Consider the following 17275-nt stretch of genomic DNA (forward strand, 5'->3'; position numbering starts at 1 on the left):
TGCAGAACTAATTAAATGGAGTTTAAGCTTTTAATAATAGAAGCTTTCTACTGTACTAAACAACTAGGTTTTTGACAATGCCTGAAACACAGTTAAAACTTAGAAACAGCAAAATAGCTATTTCATGAGTTGAGAAATGGCAAGTACTTCAGCAAAAAAAGCAGAATCTCGGAGGTCTATAATCTCACAATGCACTCACAATCGAACAAAATGACCACCATGGTGCAAACTGCTTTAAAGAAGTCCATGTACATACTGTATTTGTTAAAAATGCCTTTCACAGATGACTAGGAAAGAATCTTCGGTGATCAAAACAGTGCGGCTTAAAGACTGGGGGAGGGTCAACTCCCAATGACACCATTGCTGTAAAGCTGTAGTGGTCTCTTGATGCATGAAATATCAGTTCAGACAAGGGATGACAAATGGCTATTCCGGACCAAAGAGGCTTTGAGAGGCTACGAGAGGCGACTTGGAAAGAATTACTACTTACCCATTAGACTGGAGTTCATGAACGGTGTTGGTGACAATCCTTCATGGGGTCCTAACCGACTGTCATTCAAGTGTTCGCCATAATGAGGACTATCTGCAAAGACCTGGGGAAAAAGATCAGTATTTATGAAGTAGTTGCACTAATTAAATATAATCACACATTACTTTCTAGACTAACAAAACAGGTTATTTCTTGCATGGTGAAAAAAACCCTTCTTAAAACTGAATTGCAGGCTTCATTTTTGCCGCAAATTCACTGCTTAAAATATTAAACGTTAATATCCAAAGATTTTCCATTGGTCACTCACAGTAACTCAACATTCAAAGGCATTTTTACTTGATTCTCGTGTATTATTTCTAAGAAAGAATTGAATATTATATCAAAACAGGATAGAGCGTGCTGAAATATTTTTGGTCTGTTATAGTTAAGTTAAAATACACGCATGAAAACCCTTGCTTATGGTTTCAATGCAACAGAGTATGCGCCTAGGCACAATTAAGTCATGCTAACCCATGTCTTGCATCCGTCCATGGCAAAACGCTGCTCAAAGATGCCACACATTCAGGGGATAATAAAAATTGAGTGTCTCAAAATAAACTCTTAAATTAACCATTAGCTCAAATAACTAATGTCGCAAATATCCGATAGATTAAAAGATGAGCCAGTCAAAAACTGATCCATATCGAAGCAGGTAGCAAAAGCTACTAAATCAACAAGTACCAGCACAAATCAAAATGGATATTTTTCCTCCCAAAGCTAGCACTTGCTAACCAACAAGTACCAATTGCTTGAAAGGCTTCACCTCAAAGTCCTGGAGGGTTCAGGGATGCCAAAGTCAGGAGTACCAGAGAAATGAAGACAATTGGGATTTCATTGTACACTGACTCAGAGCGGTGAAGACAGTGCCTCATTTTTCAGGTCCACAATGGGTTGCACTGCGGAAAACAGGGATTTTAAGAAGCAATCCAGCCAAGCTGTCAGTGGGAAAATTGCTGACTCCGATTAGCAGCATAACTGCTGGAGAGAGTGGAGCAGGAAACATCTGCTCGAGCAGCTGGATAGCAGTGAATATTGGAATAAACTCCAGGAACTGGTCATGCTGTTATCATCTTGTTCCCACACAGGCAGTGGGGAAGAAAAACACACACACACACACACATTTGAACGGAGGAAACCTACTCATGATCCAGTTACAGCCCAGACACAAACAGAGTTGTAATGAAAAAGGAGGAGTTCTCATCCAGGCGAATTTACCATCTACGCATCACGTTAAATTTGGCAGAGGGGATACATGTTTCATGAAAAACGAACTAAATACCTGCAGGTGGCACAGTGATGAGAATTTTCACACTGACACTATTTTGTCGTGAGCATGTATCAATCACCCTAGGATTGCACAATCTGACCACTGGATCATTAAAATACATTTTTTTCCATCCAGCATTTTTCCTCCCTCAGTAACTGAAATCTCAGCTGTCCAAACAAGGGTATAAACAAAATAAAAAATTTCATACTTCACAATAACATGATTAAATTTATGTATGGAATTGTCTTTTGCATCTTTTAATGACTTTATTAATGTTTTTAAACTTGGAAGGCCTCATCCTCTCACAAAAGCCTAGGCTTGGACCTGATATTTTTGCCCAGACTTGAGCTGAATTTGGATTGTGTTGTGCAACTTATTTCCCATCATGCTCAACACTGTTTAGTCAACTATTTTTCTTTAGCTGCTAGCATTTCTGCTCAGTAGCTCTTCAAATAATTTTGATAAACGGAAAAAAGTATATTACACTGAGGAGGGAGAGGGAGGGAAGAAATGGGGGGGGGGGGGGGGGAAAAGAAGAGTTACTTCAATTATCAAAAAAAAACTTGCATTTTGAAGCCAACTAATTTCTAACCATCAAAGCATAGGTGAGGTCAACATTAATGTTTATGGCTTACATGTACGAGAGAGAATTTCTCATACTGGACAGAAAAAGAGAGAAAAGCAGACTTTCCTCAGCCTAATTTGATTTATTTTTTTATAAAAACCACAAGCTGAATTTTAAAATTAAACCAGTCTGTAAGGAAAATAGGTATGGTAGGAGGGGAACAGGTTCAGTAAGAGGTGCCCACAGGCCTCTTGCTACTCACCCATGAGGATAGCAAGTGGGAACTAGGGAGTGAATGAAGGGTTAAAGATGACGTGAGCAGGGGTGGCATAAGGGGAGGGGAGGATACAGGGGTTGAGCAAATAGTTCAAAGGGGACCAGGCAAGAGTACTGATGGGAGTGAGGGGGTGATTAAATGACAAATGGATAGTGGAAAGTTGAAGCAGTAGGAGCCACAATGAGAGCAGGGGTCTGTGGGGAAGCATGAGTAAAGGGAGGAGATGGGAAGGGAGCTGCCAAGGACTACATTTTCCCATCTCCAAATGAGCATGTGGCTTCTTTTCATAGGAACAGGAGTAGGCCATTTAGCCCCTCGAGCCTGTTCCACCATTCAATGAGATCATAGCTCATCTGTGACCTAACTCCATATATCTGCCTTTGCGTCATATCTCAATACCTTTGGTTAACAAAAATCTGTCAATCTTAGATTTAAAATTAATTGACCTAGCATCAATTCCCGTTTGCAGAACAGAGTTCCGAACTTCTACCACCCTTTGCATGTAGAAGTGTTCCCTAACTTCACTCCACTGCAGTATGTCATACAACCCACCACCTCCCACCCATAAGGAAATAAAACAGAGACAGAGCACAAAGGGGAAAGGAGCAAACAGGAAAAAGAGGCAGAAGACAGCAGAGAAGGTAAGCGAATAACCACATTCTCCAACTTAGCATGTGCGGTGCTGTGGGCGATCGATTAGCATATTGAAGTTCTTGAGACTGCGCACTTGTGTTATGATTTTATCATGTATGTGACGAGGCCTTCCAACAAGTTAGTAAATTTGACTATTACTTCAGATGAGGAATATTAATGCCTGCTTATAACATTTTTACTCCATATTTATCAGTCAATCCTCTCAACAATCGTTGCCTGGGTCTGACTGCCATTTTCTTTGCCACCTGATATTTCCTGCAGTGTATGTTTTATTGCGAAAAGAACTGGTGAATCAATCTCCTGTGGTCTTGCTCACAGGAGGGATGCGGTGTTTTAGCTGTGCCTATTGTAGAAGCGAGCAAAAATACCAGCTCAACGATTTAACCCCGAGCACTCGAGGAGAATAGGGTAAATCTGACCGATTTTTAATTATGATTAGTAACCCAAGACCACCTACTCCGACAGTAGATTTGCTGTTAAGCAAATCATACACAGGAGTAGCAAAGTGGGGAGCCAATTTGATTCAGATACTCTACAGCCAGCAACAAAAAAACTTGAGGAATATAATTTCTTTAAACTGCATCCCTACAATCTTTATTTTGAAGCAGAGTTTTGTGTGTGTGTTCTAGTAGGTAGAAGTGAGGTTCAAACAAAACCAGATATTTTTCTAATGGTTTAAATTCCAAACTATTCACGCATTTAAAAAAAAGTTGTCTAAACTGCAAACTTACCAAAAGACACAAATCAATTTTACTTTTCATAATTGTTGATCTTAAGTTTGTAAAAAGTCACCTAGTTCATTGGAAGGATAACATACTTTAGAAACAGTACACTATTTTAGGAGAATAAGGAACCTCTCCTGCACTGTCCTGCTTTTCATTGATTCAAATCCCAAATGACAACAGGATGAGCAAGGACACAAGTGCAACAAAATAAAATGTACTCTTGATCTAATTCTGTATATTCTAAGCCATGGGGCAGAATGAAGGGCACTAGAATACACAAAAAAGCAGCTCGGGACCACTTCAGCAGCCAACAAGCCAGAATCCTCTGGGACGATTAGATCAGCAGTCACTGAACATTCATCATTTCCCAGACTGCAGGCTAACTTTCAAGACAGCATTAATGGGGCCAAAACAGGCCACACTATCTGCACTATGTGCAACCAGTTCAACCAAAGGGCTAGTAACTGCTGGCTAAATAACTGTCAAATCACTAACTGCTTACGGATGTCACAGCTTCTTCTGCTATACCGCCTTAAAGTAATCTTTTGAGAGTCAAAAGTCCCAGGTGAATGCTTGCTTCAGTTTAACTACTTCAGAATCAATGATACACATGTGATAGACACGAGGAAAGCATTCGCAGTGACATTTACAGTTCAGTGTGACCACAGGGGTGTCCTCTGGTAACCACTGCTGCTGTCCTGTCTGTCAGAAAGCAGCTCTCAGCAGTGGCTGCCCTGAAAAATGAAAGGCCTACAGCCTAGGTCAACATCACATGGCTGCGGCTGTTAAAATGAAAGTAAACAAAGTAAAAGAAACACCAAAATAAGACAGCAGTCTGATTTCCTGCAAGGCAAGCCGTCAATGGCACCACAGGTTACAAGCAAATGCCGAACTGTCTAATCAAGGCAGATTTGAAACCCCAACAGCATATTTACAATTAATTAATGAATGTCTGCATTTCCAGCCTAAAAAGATTTTCAAGGGAAACAGCAAACCAAGAGTGTGCGGTTTCCCACAATAATTGTTCTAATTATATCCCAACCCTTCTGCTTTCAAGTCATTTATGCCCAGCTATTGGCAATTCAACTTCCAAGTCAGTCCAAAGACTACTGCTAATTTGATAAAATGCGTGCGCAATTAAGAGTAAATCAGTATAAAAAAAAGAACACTACAACATGAAAACAACTGACTTCCAGATATCCATATGGTGCAACTTGCAGCAAGGCAGACCCAAGTTATACTATTTCCCTGCTCCTCACTGTGGGTTGTACTGAATTCAGTGACTAAAGGGCACTGCACAGGCGCATTTGGATGTGGCCAGAAAGCTGTGCCCCCCATGCAGCTAGTTTTTAACGTAGCAGGAGAGAACGTGTTTCTTTTCTACAATAAAAACACTGGAAGGTTTATTAAGTTCCTGGAGATTGAATGAACTTTTTAATGTGACTTTATGCCAGAGTGCAGTTATCCCAACTCAGTGTGAAGCACAAGTTGTGTCAGGTTAACTACCACAGGTGGTCACAGAACTCGAATTATAGTGCAAAAAAAAAAGTAGGTTTAAAAAAAAATTAATTCATGGGATGTGGGCATCGCTGGCAAGGCCAGCATTTATTGCCCATCCTTAATTGCCCTTGAGGTGGTGAGCCACCTTCCTGAACCACTGCAGTCCGAGTGGTGAGGATACCCCCACAGTGCTGTTAGGGAGGGAGTTCCAAGATTTTGACCCAGCGACGATGACAGAACGGCGATATACTTCCAAGTCAGGATGGTGTGCAACTTGGAGGGGAACTTGGAGGTGGTGGTGTTCCCATGTGCCTGCTGCCCTTGTCCTTCTAGGTGGTAGAGGTTGTGGGTTTGGGAGGTGCTGCCGAAGCAGCCTTGGCGAGTTGCTGCAGTGCATCTTGTAGATGGTACACACTGCAGCCACGGTGCGCCGGTGGTGGAGGGAGTGAATGTTTAAGGTGGTGGATGGGGTGCCAATCAAGCGGGCTGCTTTGTCCTGGATAGTGTTGAGCTTCTTGAGTGTTGTTGGAGCTGCACTCATCCAGGCAACTGGAGAGTATTCCATCACACTCCTTACTTGTGCCTTGTAGATGGTGGAAATGCTGTTGAATGTCAAGGGGCAGTGGTTAGATTCTCACTTGTTGGAGATAGTCATTGCCTGGCACTTAAGTGGCAGGTAACATTCGTGCCACACATCAGCCCAAACCTGAATGTTGTCCAGGTCTTGTTGCATGCGGGCATAGACTGCTTCATTATCCGAGGAGTTGGGAATGGCACTGAACACTGCAGTCATCAGCGAACATCCCCATTTCTGACCTTATGTTGGAAGGAAGGTCATTGATGAAGCAGCTGAAGATGGTTGGGCCGAGGACACTGCCCTGAGGAACTCCTGCAACGATGTCCTGGGGCTGAAATGATTGACCTCCAACTACCATAAACATCTTCCTTTGCATTAGGTATGACTCCAGCCAGTGGAGAGTTTTCAACCCAATTTCCATTGACTTCAGTTTTATTAGGGCTCCTTGATGCCACACTCGGTCAAATGCTGCCTTTATGTCAAGGGCAGTCACTCTCACCTCACCTCTGGAATTCAGTTCTTTTGCCCATGTTTGGAGCAAGGCTGTAATGAGGTCTGGAGCAGAGTGGTCCTGGCGGACGCAAACTGGGCATCAGTAAGTGCCACTTGATAGCACTGTCGACAACACCTTCCATCACTGTGCTGATGACTGAGAGTAGACTGATGGGTGCGGTAATTGGCCAGATTGGGTTTGTCCTGCTTTTTGTGGACAGGACATAACTGGGCAGTTTTCCACATTGTTGGATAGATGCCAGTGTTGTAGCTGTACTGGACGCTTGCATTGAGCTCACTCGGAGGTCGAACTCCAAACCATCGTCGGCACCTTCACCGAAGCGTACGAGAGCATGGGCCTTACACTAAACATCCGTAAGACAAAGGTCCTCTACCAACCTGCCCCCGCCACACAGTACTGCCCCCCAATTATCAAAATCCACGACAAGGCCTTGGACAATGTGGATCACTTTCCATACCTCGGGAGCCTACTGTCAACAAGGGCAGACGTCGATGACGAAGTCCAACACCGCCTTCAGTGCGCCAGTGCAGCCTTCGTTCGCCTGAGGAAGAGAGTGTGTTTGAAGACCAGGACCTCAAACCCGGCACTAAGTTCATGGTCTACAGAGCAGCAGTGATACCCACCCTGCTGTATGCCTCAGAGACATGGACCATGTACAGCAGGCACCTCAAAGCACTGTAGAGGTACCACCAACGCTGCCTCCGCAAGATCCTGCAACTCCATTGGCAGGATAGTCGCACCAATGTCAGTGTTCTCGCTCAGGCCAACATCCCCAGCATCGAAGCTTTGACCACGCTCGATCAGCTCCGATGGACAGGTCACATTGTCTGCATGCCTGATACGAGACTCCCAAAACAAGCGCTCTACTCGGAGCTCCGGCACGGCAAGAGAGCCCCAGGTAGGCAGAGGAAACGCTTCAAGGACACCCTCAAAGCCTCCTTGAAAAAGTGTAACATCCCCACCGACACCTGGGAATCCCTGGCCCAAGACCGCACAAAGTGGAGGAGAAGCATCCGGGAAGGCACTGAACACCTCGAGTCTCTTCGCTGGGAGCAAGCGGAAGCCAAGCGCAGACAGCGCAAGGCGCGCATGTCAACCCAAGCGCCCTACCTACCCACCCCTTCAACCACCGTCTGCCCCACCTGTGACAGAGACTGTAGGTCCCGCATTAGACTCATCAGTCACCTGCGAACTCATTTTTAATGTGGAAGCAAGTCATCCTCAGTTCCGAGGGACTGCCTAAGAAGAAGCAGCAGCAGCTGTACTGGAACAGCTTGGCTAGAGGTGCTGCTAGTTCTGGAGCACAAGTCTTCAGCACGACAGCTGGGATGTTGTCGGGGCCCATAGCCTTTGCTGCATCTAGTGCGCTCAGCCGTTTCTTGATATCACGTGGAATGAACTGAATTGGTTGAAGATTGGCTTTTGTGATGGTGGGGCGTCAGGAGGAGGCCGATATCATCCACTCGGCACTTCTGGCTAAAGATGGTTGCAAATGCTTCAGCCTTTGCTCTCGCATGCTGGGCTCCACCATCATTGAGGATGGGGATATTCATGGACTGGATGTGACAGTATAAGACAACTCAATTTCAGAATACATAGCACATTTAAGCTGTATAATAGACTGACGGCCAGATACTGCAATTTTCACATCACAGCTCCACACAAGTTGCCGATGGGCTTCACACGACTTGCAATATAACTGTAACCAAGGCCAAATCATCATCTTAAACAAATTTCTTTTTAAAGATCCAGCAGACTGCCACTACCTGCTTAATGTTAGCAAAAATCCAACAAAACGGTCAACCCTTCAACATTTCACCAGCATTCTTAGACCAATGAGCAGGTCTGCAGCTGCATGTAAATACAAAGGCTCCCCTTTGCCTGAGCAAACAGTACAATACCAAAACTTGCTGCCATTGCCTCCCACTGCTCTAAACTAGCTACAAATGTCAAATCTGCCGTATAAATAAACCATTGCTATTTATTTGAATATTTATTGCTAAATACGAATTAGAGCTAAATGTAGAGTACCTATTTTATCGAAAGCTGCAGTTTTCAGAATTTGAAGAGACAGTTTGCATCACAATGTCAGCTGTGGCTCAGTTGGTAGCACCCTCGCCTGAGTCAGAAGGTTGTGGGTTCAAGTCCCACTCCTGAGACTCGAGCACAAAAATCTAGGCTGACACTCCAGTGCAGTACTGAGGGAGTACTGCACTGGTCAGAGGTGCACCGTCTTTCGGATGAGACGTTAAATCGAAGCCCCGTCTGCTTGGTCAGGCGGATGTAAAAAATCCCATGCACTATTTGAGCAGGGGAGTTATCCCCTGGTGGCTTGGCCAATATTTATCCCTCAACCAACCTCACTTAAAAAAAATGGATTATCTGGTCATCACATTGCTGTTTGTGGGAGCTTGCGGTGCGTAAATTGGCTGCCGCGTTTCCGACATTATAACAGTGACTACACTTCAAAAAAAAGTTCTTCATTGGCTGTAAAGCACTTTGGAATGCCCTGTGTTTGTGAAAGGTGCTATATAAATGCAAGCCTCTTTCTTTTCTCTTATCTCCAGGTTTGCAGATGACACTAACTTAGGTGGCACAGTAAGTTACGTAGATGGGAGAACAAAGTTAGAAAAAGACAAATAAAGTGAGTGGGTAAAACTATGGCAGATGGAGCTCAATGCAGGGATGTGTGAAATTATCCACTTTGGAACGGAGAAAGACAAATTTGAATATTCATGGTGAGAGACTGGAAGGGATTTAGAGGTCCATGTACACAAATCATTAAAAGCTAGCGCACAGGTACAAAAGTAATCAAAAAGGCTAATGGAATGTTGGCCTTTATCTCAAGGAACATGGAATTCAAAAATGAGGCGCGGAGCCATGGTCAGACTCCATCTCGGGTACTGCGGACTTCAGGAAAGCTAATGGCCTTGGAGACGGTACAGCGCAGATTCACCAGAATGATACCAGGGCTTGGAAGGGTTAAATTATGAGGACAGATTGCATAAACGTGACTTGCATTCGCTCGAGTTTAAAAGGTTCTGGGGTGATCTAATCAAGGTGTTTAAAATAATCAAGGAGATCGATAGGGTAGATACGGCTTCATCTGGTGGGAGAATCCAGAACTTAAAATTAGAGCTGGGCCATTTCAGAGTGAAATGAAGAATCTAGGAACAGGAGGAGGCCATTCAGCCCCTCGAGCTTGTTCTGCCATTCAATTAGATCAGGGCTGATCTGTATATTAACTCCACTTACTTGTGGTTGTGAGTGTATTGCATTGTACAATTATGTGCATTCTCCATTTTCTGCCCTTTATAGCAGGACTAAGTATTGCTCTTCACAATAGTTTGAGACTAGGAACAAAATACAAGAACTAATTGCAGTACAATAGATATAACCACAACTATAATGGCAATTACAGTGAAACGGTATTGCTTGTACCAAGATGAAGAGTAGTCCTTAATTTGAGCTAATAGCTCTATTCTCTGCAGAAAATTAAATTTGACAACACACAACTTTGGCCTATAGGGTTAAGGTATTGTCTACTCCTATTAATTCAGAGTTTAATTCAAATTAACAAAATAAATTTAACGCACTAAATTTCCACTTTGCTGATTTATGTCGCCTAATTCAAATTATTGAGTTTAGTTTTAGTTGAAGAACATAAGAATTATTAGCAGGAGCCTTCTCTGCCATTTAATAAGATCGTGACTGATCTCCGACCTAAACTCCACTTTCCCGCCGATCCCCATATCCTTTGATTCCCTTAGTGTCAAAAAATCTAGCAATCTCAGTCTTGAATATACTCAACAATCCAGCATCCACAGCGCTTTGGGGTGGAGAATTCCTAAGATTTGTTTTAGTGCAATTTGAATTATCCAGTGTAGACTATCGGCAATGTTATGGAGACCTGCTGACAAGAACCGAGAGACCTGGTGTCTCCTAGAACGGTTGAAGCTTGAGCATGGATAAGAGCCATTCTTTGTACATCAATATTCCTAGTCATTAATTGTCAAAGCTTGGAACGGAGTTTGATGATACATATTCAATGCGCTTATTTGCAATTCTAAGTTAATTGGATAAGTGTTTGTGTAGTTTAAGTTTAAAAGCTCCAACTCCAAGAGTGATTAAATCGGTCAGAGTGCCTAAAACAGTTTTTCATCTTGATAAGCTAAGAAATGTTTGTCAGGATTTCTGAAGCTCGCATTCAGATGCTTTCATTCAGAAAGAATGAAACCTAAAGATATGTGCAAATGGGCATGTTAGCTAGGTAGGTACATTGGAACTGCTGGATGAAAAAGACCAAGGTTAATCTAATTCGCCTTGTACCATCCTGGTAGTCACATGATACAACTATAGTGGAGTTGTTGGATAATCACAGCAATCAATTTGTATCAATTTGTCGACAACAGACCCAGACATGAGGTGAGGAAAACCCCAGTGGGGTTATATTCCTTATAATGACAACGGACATGACCAATAAAGTAAACAGGAAGCAAGCGATCTTTGTAATGGATAGAATATAGGGTCACAAGCTGAGCTTGTGGTCGAATAGGATGCCAAGATTGCTAAAAGTCTGGTTCAGCCAGACAGTGGTCAGGGAGGGGGATGGAATCGGTGACGAACAGTACAGAATTTGTGGCGGGGGTTGAAAATGATGGCTTCCGTCTTCCCAATGTTTAACTAAATGGCAGTCAGGTGTTTCCCAGCCCTACATACTTGCTCGGATTTAAAACTGGGAGACAAGAGCCCCTCAAGAACTCCACTTCAGTCCCAGAAGTAACTAAAATATAACTGCCATTTGTAGTTGTGATAGTTCTCGGGTGCGACACTACGAGATGTCCTGCCTCACAGAGTTGACGTGCAGAATACAATTCTTGAGTAGTGTATTAAAGGAACAATCCAGGAAAGGCTCACTTGCTATTGTTAAACCCAGTCTCTAAGGTGGTTATATCAATCTGCAAATTTACACTTCCCTCGTGATGAAATTTGTACTTTATTTCCCAGTGGTTGCCCCATGTCCCAAACATCTTACTCAAGATGTTCAAAGATGATGAGGGATGGCAGAAGTAGTAATGGACACAGTGCTTGCTCCTACTTTGTCAATGCTGCTGCACCTGGTGCGCAGCTAATATATAATCTAATCAAGTACCTGCCACGCATCTCACCAGCAGCCTGGTTACACTTTTCAGAAGATGACATTTCAAACAATGAGTGCAAAATTACAGTGGATGTGTTTAAGATCAACATGCTTTTCACAAGTGTCCTTGGAACCAGCTGCCCAGTTATCCACTCTGTTTACTACAGGATACTTGAAAAGTATCCTTTCTTCCCATTTTGCGACAATCGCTCTCAAACAAGCATTTTCACAATATGTTTTATGCAAAACTGCAGTACTTGGCCACTACATTTTGTTTTATTCATTAATGGGATGTGGGCGCCGCTGGCAATTATTTGGGTCAAAATTTCACAAAGCATTTATTGCCCTGGAGATGGTGGTGGTGAGCCGCCTTCTTGAACCGCTGCAGTCCACGTGGTGAAGGTACCCCTAACGCGCTGTAAAGGAGTGTGTTCCAGGATTTTGACCCAGCGTATGGCAAGTGTAGAAAATGTGCAGTATTTGTCACAGGATGGTGCATCATGCCAAAACACTTGCCCTGCTCGTGGTCATTTTTGGCTCAAGCTACAGTTAAACAAGTCAATAAACCTCAGAGTAGTACAAAAGTAAAATACAGTGAAGGCTGGAAATCTGAAATAAACAGAAAATGCTGGAAATACTCAGCAGGTTAGGCAGCATCTGCGGAGAGAGAAACAGAGTTAACGTTTCAGGTCTGACGATAGGTCATCGACCTGAAATATTAACTCTGTTTCTCTCTCATACAACAGTATTGTGGTGCTAACTAGATCTCTGAAGCTTGACCTCACAAAACACAGCATCTAGAGCTCAACAATCATGAGACTCTCAGTCATTGACAAAAACTAAATGCTTCTGGTAGAAATGGTGGTTTTAAGGTTAAATATTAAGACTCCACACACCCCATTCCATTTTACTTTCATAACGCTCCAGCATTCACGATGGAACACTCACATCAACAATACAATGGGTCAACATTTCACAAAGCATCAGTTTGAAATAAACAGGCAAGCAAGTAATTTGAAGCTTATTAGCACCACTGTATTTATAAATCACAAAGCGCATTTTTCGGATCGAGAGAAAGTTACAAAACTCTTCAATTTTCTCAGCTCCAAAGTCAAGTGGACAGCTTTTGGGAATCTGTAAGCACCACTCACCACTAGGAGGTGCATGGCAACAGCCCCATGATGTCCCTCCCTACAACGACACAGATTGAAATGAAACTGGTGTCCCAGCTGCCAAAGAAGAGAGGCTGTTAAATACCTTGAAAAATTAAGCATTAGAAATTAGAGATCAAACTAGTAGCTGAAAAGCCAGATTAGCCCATCTAGCTCTAGGGGAACTGTTTGGGATTGAGTGAAGGTTTAAGGTAGGAAGCAAAATCAGATAACCAGGAAATGGAACAAGCATTGAAATAACAGACACAGATCAGAGAAATGATATGACATCAACAGCTAAAGACATCACAAATAATTTCATTTTTAACATTAAAAACACATTTAGGTCATCCTTAGTCATTACTTATTGAAACGGAACCAACTATGACATTTCCAGATTCAGACATTATGTAGTGCACTGCATCCTACAAAGAACAGCCAATAAACTGAACCAAGAGAAACAGCTGACACACTAAATAAGCAGAGAAAAATGCTTGCCTACTGGAAATAGCACAACTTTCAGTGCTTCAATAAATCATGAGATTTCAAGTCCTCATTGCAAAAAGGGTCAGATCCCATTGTTGAAGTTGAGAGCGACATCAAATAAGAATTAGCTGTTGATGTATAACAAACAGACCATTAAACTGAGTGGGAATGCACGACAAGGGATTCCACAGAAGACTGGTTTCCTTCCCTTGAGGAACTTCTCGGGAATGGTGTTCCTCCGCATTTTTTTTTTAGCCATTTAGCACTTTTGTAAGATTAATGTTACCAGATTTTACTGGCAACTCAGCTGAAAAGTTTAATGCAAAAGGTCAAACAAGTTCTGAGGAGAACGATTTCTCCAGTTTTTCTTACCAGTGGCTCTCCCATTTCATTGCTCGTGATAAGTGAGTTAAACAGTTTCGTAACAGGAACTGTGTTAAACCAGGCTTGTCCTTTAAGGCCACACAGTCCAACTGCTGTGAAGACAACATCCTGAAGTGAATTACAGGTTAACGGCTATTGATGAGGGAGGTTTGCAGCTTCACAGAAGCTTGTAACTTTACAGGATATAGGACCGTTGGCATCTGGAGGTAGAAAATGTATTTCGGATAGTATTTATTCGCAGCTGTTGCTGACTGCCCAGTTTTGATTCATGACTTTGTGATTGGTGGTTTTCAATCTGGTTTGCAAGCTGCTGACTGGTATGCTCCCTACCTATTCAATTCTGGCTTGTTAACTGTTTGATTCAAATTTCATACTGGGGAAAGAGCAGGGGAGTGGATAGCTCTTTCAAAGAGCCGGCACAGACACGATAGGCCGAATGGCTTCCTGCTGTGCTGTAAGATTTATGATCATTGAAGTGACAGCATGAAAGACAAAGTATGAGCTATAAAACATGCATACATAATTATTCTCTAAATTAACAAATACAACTATATTAGGGCATTCAAGAGGCACTCTGGTGAGGATTTCAGCATGAATGCTATGATTGCAAGCAGCCATCTAGCTCAAAAGATCTTGAAAAGTTTGGTTTGAAATTGGAGCTGGAGGGGGCGAAAACTTGTACTCAATGCAAGTAAAGCTGTTTGCTATGATCACATATACTACATACGTGTATTTGCATGTTGCAACAGTCAACATCCTCAACCTCTTAATGATCACAGAAGTGTAAAGACTCCCTCTCAAAGGGCTGATCTTTCTTTTGCCTCCTGGAATAGTAATTCCTTGCATTACAAATATAAAAATAGATTTTTCCTTTCCCACCAAAGTATGTGTGTCCTTGCCTTATGAAAAGGATACGGAATGATGAATGACTATCACCTGAAGTTCATGGTTAATAAACAAGTTAAAGAACTAATTGACCCGGAGACAATTGGGATCCAGTGTATGATTGGGATCAACTTGCAATGGAAATTGGAATGTGCTCACCTAACCTTGTCTGGGCAAAGATGCTCTTTATGTGGGGGGGGGGGGGCGGGGGGAGGTCTAGGCCTTGTCCTGGGAAAGCAATTACTGTCTTCAGAAGCTGCATATTACAGAGCACCAGATGATCTTCAAGACTGTAGGTTTGACTCTGGATGGCCTCCTGGAAAAGGTTTCCAGGACTGTCCGTGCTCATTGTGGTTGACTGGATCAGGTCAATCTTGGAAACTTCAAAAGTGGTGCAAGTTCCCCCAACAGCAGTGCGGTCTGCTTCCGATTTGAGCTTCACCAAGTACATGGCATCAGCATGGAGTTCAACAGGGCAAAGTAATTGATCACACATCTGTGAATAGCTTTCCATGTCCTTCGCTTTACAATTGCAGCAGTCAACATTGCTGGGAAACTACTGGCCAGTTTCCTATTTTGTTAAGGGGACAGCTTCTTCCCTATCTGGCACAAGAAGCAGGCCTTGCAGAAAAGGGTGACTGCCGAGTCAGAGTGGCTGATGCCATCTGTGCTACAAGTAATCGGGCGAAGCACTCAGCGACAAGAGGGATGTTGCCCACCACAAAACCTGGCAGTACGGCTGTGAGACTGCCAATATGGGGGACGCGACACCAGATCATGTGGCCTAGGATTTCCTTGCCTCTGCAGCTGGAATCAAACAAGCTGAAACTAGAGTCTCGGCCAACCCACCAAGCAGCATCCTTATAAAAGGTAAAGTCAAAGGGCGTGTAAATCAGTACTTGAAGTCTCTGCAGACTGATCAAGAGCTGCTGTACATTAAAATACACCATGTCGTGCGGTCAGGAGGATCTTAAGGAAGATGAGATGGAACCAGAAATAAGGTAAAGAGCAGGCCGGGGTGGGGGAAGGTGAGGGAACTTAGCAAAGGGAAACTCCAACATCCAGCAATTTCCCTCCCCCACCACCATCCCATTGCTGCCACACCCTAAAGTCTTGTAATGGGCAAGAGTGCTGTACCAGGTAATGCATGTTATGACTGTGCTAAAATTGAGCTGTATACACTGACAGCAGTAGCGTCCAAGCTTGAGGGGCTGCTTAGTTGTGCACAATGGCACCCTGTGGGAACAAAAGTTTAAAATCAGTGTTCTCATTCATTTGTATATATCTTACACTGTGGATGATAACACTGTGTTCTGATTTATCCAATGAGGCGGCAGCACTAGCGACCCTTTCCAAATCTCCAGGCTAATAAAATTTGAACAGCAAAGCAGCAAAGAAACAAATAGAAGTGGACTTTGGGAGCTGGAGTGCCAGAACTCAAGGACCAGAAATAGCTCATGGGATGTTGCTTTGGATATCCCTGCTGCTAAGCAACAAAGCCTCATTGTGAAGTAAAAACAAGATCAGGTCATTCAATTCAATTGGTTTTTTTTGGTCAGGGAATTTTTTTGAAATTATAAAGTGCTTCAGCTCAGAAGCACTGAGCATCAAGTAACTCACATTTTTGTCTCCTTTATTTTCAAAAGATTATTTTGCATCTGTAACAGATTTTAACATCTGGAGTACACTGATACGCCTATTTTAATACATTCTTAGTGGATCTCCTGTGGTGTTATTCACCATGAGTGAGAGGACATGCTGCTTTCATAATAGGGTATATGCCATGTAATGCACAGTGTACCATCAGAGTCACTGACTTAGTGACTGAACAAGTCAAATTTCATTTTTATTACAACGTTTTCTTGAAGTTTCAGGATTGCATTCTGCAATTATGTTCATCTGTGCATGAAAACTACACCAGAGGCTTTGTAAAGTAAATGTTCCTTTGCTTATCTTAGCTTTTCATCATGTTATTGCAAAATCTGTTTATTACAAACCTTATCCACAGATGATGGGCTGTGGGGAAGGAGAATAAAGGGAGACAGTGACATTTTCAAAACCGATTTTGAGCAATTTCATTGGCTCACCCATTCCTTTCTTTTACTGCCAGGTTCTCCTGACAGAATTGGATCTTTTCGTGTTTCCAATTTGTGTTTTCTGGCCATTTTCCTCACTTTTGATCAACATTCCCCACTTCCTCCCTTTTTTTTGCTGTTTTACTTTAAGCCAAAATATCCTTTGGCTCTACTCAAACAAATTCACCGCTTTTAAAAGTCAGCAACATTTTACTACCTAAAGTGTAGATGCTCATCCCTTTAAAGGCTGTAGGTCTAATCACTTGCGCAAACAGTGGGTCCATGCAGAGGTCAATTAAGAGGCTGCTTCTATTATATAAGCACTAGGTGGCATTATACAGATGCCAATTAAGAGACTACAAGACATCCTGGATCTTGTATTTTGCACACCTGGAAAGCACCTTTGTTTCTTTATCATTTTCTTTTAAGTGCGACACAAAGTTGAGCACGACAGACAAAAAATACACAATAGACATATAGATAGATCTTACTTTCGAATACTTGAGTATAAATAGGTGCATACATAAACCTTTTATGTTTAACTTA

At 42.6% G+C, this 17275-nt stretch overlaps 1 protein-coding gene across 12 annotated transcripts in view; it reads right to left on the reverse strand.

The window, feature by feature from the left end:
* The window catches only part of tcf12 (transcription factor 12), a 295499-nt gene that overhangs the window by 195412 nt on the left and 82812 nt on the right, over positions 1 to 17275 (reverse strand). For all 12 annotated transcript variants that reach the window (XM_085968734.1, XM_085968731.1, XM_085968732.1 and 9 more), the window contains one exon: positions 491 to 593. In XM_085968734.1, coding sequence (XP_085824860.1) covers positions 491 to 593 — 103 coding nt within the window. The remainder of the gene's footprint in view (positions 1 to 490; positions 594 to 17275) is intronic.

Source organism: Somniosus microcephalus, chromosome 27, assembly GCF_052327205.1.
Source record: "Somniosus microcephalus isolate GS21.2 chromosome 27, FLI_Smic_1.0, whole genome shotgun sequence".
Classification (NCBI taxonomy): domain Eukaryota; kingdom Metazoa; phylum Chordata; class Chondrichthyes; order Squaliformes; family Somniosidae; genus Somniosus; species Somniosus microcephalus.